A 6,919-nucleotide genomic window follows, 5' to 3' on the forward strand; every position below is an offset into this window, starting at 1 on the left:
TGCGCTGGTTTCAAGTCACATGATCAAGGTTAAAGGTCATTTAGGGGCAATGAACTTAGACCATCAATATCGAAATCTTAACCTAAGGTTAAGTTTCTGAAATGTCATCATAACTTGGAAAATATATGTACCTAGTTTTTTAACTTCCAAAAGAGTAATCATGTATCACTGATCATTATGTGCGAGTTTCAGGTCACATGACCAAGGTCAGAGGTCATACAGGGTCAAAGAACTTTGGGCATGCTGGGATATTTGTTGAATTTCCATCATAACAAAGGAAATTTCAATTTCTAATAATTTTACTGATTAAACTGTTAAGTTCAAACACTGCCTGAAACCATTATTGGCAAGGCAAAAGAAGATTGAAAATATTGCAGGTAGCAATGATTTTGGGTGATTCGAGGGCGACTTTAGGCATTTCCAGGGCGAATTCGCCCGCCGCCCCCGTGTATTTTTTCGTTGCTTTTGTTCTACTTTAAGCTATATAAAATATTTGAACTCAAATTCATTTGACCGTGAAATTCTTCCAAATCTTTGTGCTTCATAAGAAGCATATTAAATCACGCATATACAGGATGTACTTTGCAACACATTTCAAAATGGATTTTCTCATAAAAATCCCTTAGAATCAGGTTTTTTGCAGTTTCAAGTTCTTTGAGGGTCTACAGATTAATTAGGCCTAACTATTCATAATATTAATAACCATGATAACCTTGAAAATACAGCTGAAAATCATAAAAATCAATGTCGCGATACCTCTCCTAGTATTTCTACTCCAGACTCGATCGGCCATTTTGATATGAATTTTGAAAGGAGAGGTACCGGTACATCGCGACAATTTTTCAGGGTTTTTTGAGGTACCAGTCTGTGCCTCGATATCAGGATGCTGCCACACGATACTCGATAGACCTAGCCAGGCGGCTTCTAGAGAGTAAAAATCATTTACTAACGTAAGGTTACTCTCATACGAAGCCAGGCCTTCAATCTCATAGACCCATACAGAGCCAGCCAAAACGTCGCGTAACGTTGGGGAAGTACAATAAGAAACAAGATGGCGGCGTAAACATCGGGCAAGTCTCTTTCTTTCTTTTCACAATATTTTTTCATTTTTTTGATGAATTCTTGTTTTAAAAATAACAACGAGAGCGTAGAAATGTCGGAAATGAAGTTTTATCCCATGTACATGATTAGAGCTAGGCCTAGATCTTTTAGAAGGAAAGTAGAAATGTCGGGGGTGAAACTTTCACTTTCAGGTTTTAGCTGGCTCTGTATGGGTCTATGAGATTGAAGGCCTGGCTTCGTATGACATGTATGAGACTGAGACTGAGAGTAACCTTACGAGTTACGTTAGTAAATGATTTTTAGTTTTACTCTCTAGAAGCCGCCTGGCTAGATAGACCTTCATCCATATAATCGTGGTAAGTGCATAATTTCTGTTTTCACAATTTTCTTTCCAAGTTATTGTGACCACAATCTACCCTAGTCCCGAGAGTATGTGTATTTATGCACGGTGAGCTCCTGGGCTCCGGCCGGAGCTCCCTGCCTGGCCCCTGGCTGGTTAGCAGGATGGTACTACTGACTAGCGCTAGCGGTGCACTGAGCAGTGAACCAGTGTGTACGATAACCTGTGCCTGGGTTTACCGGTATTCAAAATAAATGCCATGCACGCAGACCAAAACTTCATGCCATACCTCAAAAAGCTCAATTTCGTTATCATCATCATCACCACTAAGAATTCTAACACTTAAACTTACAATTACAACTACAGGAACAGCTATTTGCGTGGCATTCGATCCGAAAGTTCCCGAAATGAAACCCTCGTGGCTGACTTGGCTAACTCGACTCGTGGATGCTTTATCGATGATCAGCTGATCAAATCAGCTGATTATCGATCACAAGCAGAGCGCGATCCGCTGCAGAGTGAGTCATTTTGAGCGATGATCATAGGCCTACCACTTTTCTACAATAATTCTAAGTTGGGTAAAAACATGAAAATAAACGATGTTAGATCTAATGATCAAAAGAATGTAAATGCTGATCGACTTACCAACTGCGTAAAAACGCATGGCGGTGAGCACTTGAAGGTGCACTGGCACCGCATTAGTGCGACTCGTGTGTCTCTCCAAAGCTGGCGTAAGTTCTTCAATAATGTGTAACGCAGTGTGCTTAGTGAAGCGATACCGCTGCAGAAAATCGTTGTTCTCATAAATATGAAAGGGGTTTTTCCTTTCCACCAACGGCCTCTCGATCTCTTCTTCTTGATTATTCAGCTCGAGCATTTGCTCTCCCCGTCGCAAGGCAGCAAGCAGATCAGCCATTTTGAAAGTTAAACCATGGTTTAAACTACCCCTAGGCGGAGTCTAAATTTTGCGCAAGTTAGACTCGACTTAGACCGAGGTTTTAAGTTAAACCGGACTTCAGAAAGTGAATTCTTAAACCCGCGGTCTAAAGTGAGATTTAGACTGGAGTTAGACTGGACTTAAGCCGAGGTTTAAGTTAAACCCGACTTCAGAATACGGGCCACTGGGTTTTAGGGGTATAAACTATTTTTTGGCTGGGGGGTTGTTACACCCACAAATGTAATAATCGCCCACAAATGTAATAACGCCCACAAATGTAATAACACTTTACCCACAAATGTAATAACGCCCACAAATGTAATAACACTTTACCCACAAATGTTATAATTTCACCCACAAATGTAATAATGCACTTTACCCACAAATGTAATAATTTTTGATCGCCCACAAATGTAATAATGACTTTACCCACAAATGTAATAAATTTGAAGGGATTTTTGGCGAATCCGTTCTAAACTAAAATCCTATAGTAATGCGTTCATATAGCACAAAAGTGCAAAGTCTTTTTTCCAGACCCGGTTAATAAAACATTATAGTACAATTCCAAAGTCTTTTTCCAGACCCGGTTGTTTCAAAATTATAATATACGTCCAAAGTCTTTTTTTCCAGACCCAGTTAATTCAAAAATTATAATGCAAGTCCAAAGTCTTTTTTCAGACCCGGTCGTTTCAAAAATTATAATATGCATCCAAAGTCTTTTTTCCAGACCTGGTTGTTTCAAAAATCATAATATACATCCAAAGTATTTTTTCCAGACCCGGTTGTTTCAAAAATTATAATGCAAGTCCAAAGTCTTTTTTCCAGACCCGGTTAATTCAAAAATTATAATATACATCCAAAGTCTTTTTTCCAGACCAGGTTAATTAAAAAATTATAATATACGTCCAAAGTCTTTTTTCCAGACCCGGTTAATTCAAAAATTATAATATACGTCCAAAGTCTTTTTTCCAGACCCGGTTGTTTCAAAAATGATAATATACGTCCCAAGTCTTTTTTCCAGACCCGGTAGTTTCAAAATTATTATAAGTCCAAACTAAGATAATGATATTCTAGTGGAATAAAATGAGAATCGAGCATAGTCTTTTCTCCAGACCCAGTCAATTAAAACTGGTGGAAAAGTAACAAAGACCCTAACTCTCTTGTAAATGTTAAATAACATGGAAATATAGCGTAGTCTTTCATCCAGACCCAGATCTTTCAAATAACAAATGAATAATAATAATAATAAATTAGTAATTATAAAAAAAAGCAGACAAAGACCCACGATCCTATTTATGTTGAATAACATGGAAATATAGCGAAGTCTTTCCTCCAGACCCAGGTCTTTCAAATAACAAATGAATAATAATAATAATAAATTAGTAATTATAAAAAAAAGCAGACAAAGACCCACGATCCTATTTATGTTGAATAACATGGAAATATAGCGTAGTCTTTCCTCCAGACCCAGATCTTTCAAATAACAAATGAATAATAATAATAATAAATTAGTAATTATAAAAAAAGCAGACAAAGACCCACGATCCTATTTATGTTGAATAACATGGAAATATAGCGTAGTCTTTCCTCCAGACCCAGATCTTTCAAATAACAAATGAATAATAATAATAATAAATTAGTAATAATAAAAAAAAAGACCCACGATCCTATCTATGTTGAATAACATTGAAATATAGCGTTGTCTTTCCTCCATACCCAGATCTTTCAAATAACAAATGAATAATAATAATAATAATAATAAATTAGTATTAATAAAAAAAGGAAACAACGACCCACGATCCTATTTATGTTGAAAACATGGAAATAGAGCGTAGTCTTTCCTCCAGACCCAGTTATAAAAGTCATTTAAAACACAACAACGACAGCAAAACAAAGACCCTCCAATCTTATCAACAATGAATAACATGGAAATATGGTGTAGTCTTTCCTCCAGACCCAATTATTTCAAAATAACCAAAATCATTAAAAAAAGAATAACAGAATCTAAGGCCCAACTATCCTTCAAACTAAGAACCTTCAATAAATAAAAGTTTAGAGAGTTTTCTTTATTCCAGACCTTGTCATTTCAAAAATAGGATAAATGAAATCCTCATAACTAAGACACAATCATATTCTTGTGCCTGTTCAACATGAATAAGATGATTGGGGGAGTATTTCATCAACATTTATGTCCGACAAGTTGTCAGATCTGACAACTGTTCTTGATGTTGATTGGCTAAGAAGCAGTGCTACCAGTGTCGGGTAAAACGTCAGACAACTCCTTTCATGAAATGCTCCCCGGGCTCTAAGTTTTAAAGTTGTTTTTTTATTATAAATGTCTTTGCCTTGAAGAAAAACTGAATGTTTAATTGCATCATTTATTACAGCATGTTAGGCTGGATGAGGGTTAATTTTTTTTTGTTCTGTTTTTTTTTAAAATAAACTGGTCTGGTCAAATTAAGTATGCGTTATCACAAGGGTTTTATAGTTTGGAAGATGCTGGGGTCTAAGTTTTAATATTGATGTTTCGCTTAATTTGTATTTTAAAGAGAACTGGATGAGGGGTAAAGACAACACTCTAAGCCCAAGCATTTTAAGTGGGTTTAATTTTGAAGATTGGTTTTAGCTGTGATTTTTTTTCAATATTTGTTTATCTTTTAAATTACCGGGTCTAGACGAAAGACTAAGCATAATACTCGTGTTATTCCACAAGAATAAGAATATGACAAAGTCTTTTGTTTTTAAGATTGTTTAAAACATTTTTAAATTACTGGGTCTGGAATAAAGACAACGCTCTAAACATGTGCTTTTCTACATGCATGGTCTTAATTTGGAGGATTGTTGGTTCTAAGATTCGTTTTGGGGGGTTGGGTTTTATTGATTTTTTATTCTTGAAATAATTGTGTCTGGAGGAAAGTCGATCTTCGACAATCGGTCTTCATGTTATTCCACAGTAATTAGATTATTGGGTATTCGTTTAAGAATATTGTAAAAACTGTTTTATTTTTTTCAAATTATAACCAAGTCTGGAGAAAGGATGTTTGCTTTACCCATGCATTATTACAATGTTTTGTAGGGGTCGTAGTATTATTTAAAAAAAAATGGGTGTGGGGTAAAGACATATTTTTTTTACTGGGTGAAACTTTGGAAAATTGGTCTTAGATTTCAAGTTTTTTAATTCATATTTTAATAGCCGGGTCTGGAGGAAAGACTTTGGACTTATATTGTAATTGTTTAATTATCCGGGTCTGGAAAAAAGACTTTGCACTTTTGTGCTATATGAATGCATTGCTATAGGGTTTATTTTTTAGTTTTAAGTAACCGGGTCTGGAGAAAAGACTACACTTGATTCTCAATTTACTCTTAGCGAATATATTTACAATACACGCCGTATAAGTTGAAACAACAACAAAGAAATTAATTCCGCCAGTTTTAATTAACTGGGTCTGGAGAAAAGACTAAGGTCGATTCTCTTTTTTCCCCACTGGAATATCATTATCGTATCTTAGTTTGGACTTATATTATAATTTTTGAAATAACCGGGTCTGGAAAAAGACTTTGGACTTATATTATGATTTTTGAAACAACCAGGTCTGAAAAAAAAACTTTGGACTTATATTATGATTTTTGAAACAACCGGGTCTGGAAAAAAGACTTTGGATTTATATTATAATTTTTTAAATAACCGGGTCTGGAAAAAGACTTTGGATTTATATTATAATTTTTGAAATAACCGGGTCTGGAAAAAGACTTTGGACTTATATTATAATTTTTGAAACAACCGGGTCTGAAAAAAGAGTGGACTTACATTATAAGTTTTTAAACAACCGGGTCTGGAAAAAAGACTTTGGATTTATATTTCAATTTTTGAAACAACCGGGTCTGGAAAAAAGACTTTGGACGCATATTATAATTTTTGAAACAACCGGGTCTGGAAAAAAGACTTTGGACGTATATTATAATTTTTGAATTAACCGGGTCTGGAAAAAAGACTTTGGACGTATATTATAATTTTGAAACAAGCGGGTCTGGAAAAAGACTTGTACTATTATGTTTAATTAACTGGGTCTGGAAAAAAGACTTTGCACTTTTGTGCTATATGAACGCATTACTATAAGATTTTAGTTTAGAACGGATTCGCCAAAAATCCCTTCAAATTTATTACATTTGTGGGTAAAGTCAGTATTACATTTGTGGGCGATCAAAAATTATTACATTTGTGGGTAAAGTTCATTATTACATTTGTGGGTGAAATTATTACATTTGTGGGTAAAGTGTTATTACATTTGTGGGCGTTATTACATTTGTGGGTAAAGTGTTATTACATTTGTGGGCGTTATTACATTTGTGGGCGTTATTACATTTGTGGGTGCAACAGGGGGGGGCACAAATTTTTTCAACCATATTTTCCCCGATTGCTTTATTCTTGTAACCTAATAATCTCATACGCCCCAACAGTGTGAGCGCAAAAGCGCAAGTAAAATATTTTAATATACGTTCTGGCCTGATCGAAAGGGACCTGTTAAGGACTGTTTGCAGATAGCCATGAAGACGATGCATATTTCAACGATGGAAAATGC

The 6,919-nt window shown here is 35.3% G+C and overlaps 1 protein-coding gene across 1 annotated transcript in view; it reads right to left on the reverse strand.

Moving 5' to 3' along the window:
- The window catches only part of LOC129258741 (putative nuclease HARBI1), an 8,663-nt gene extending 6,259 nt beyond the window's left edge, over window positions 1-2,404 (reverse strand). Inside the window, exon 1 of the mRNA XM_054896969.2 lies at window positions 2,048-2,404. Coding sequence (XP_054752944.2) covers window positions 2,048-2,318 — 271 coding nt within the window. The 5' untranslated portion in view covers window positions 2,319-2,404. The remainder of the gene's footprint in view (window positions 1-2,047) is intronic.
- Between the last annotated feature and the right edge of the window lie 4,515 nt (window positions 2,405-6,919).

Source organism: Lytechinus pictus, chromosome 17 (genome assembly GCF_037042905.1).
Source record: "Lytechinus pictus isolate F3 Inbred chromosome 17, Lp3.0, whole genome shotgun sequence".
Taxonomy (NCBI): Eukaryota; Metazoa; Echinodermata; class Echinoidea; order Temnopleuroida; family Toxopneustidae; genus Lytechinus; species Lytechinus pictus.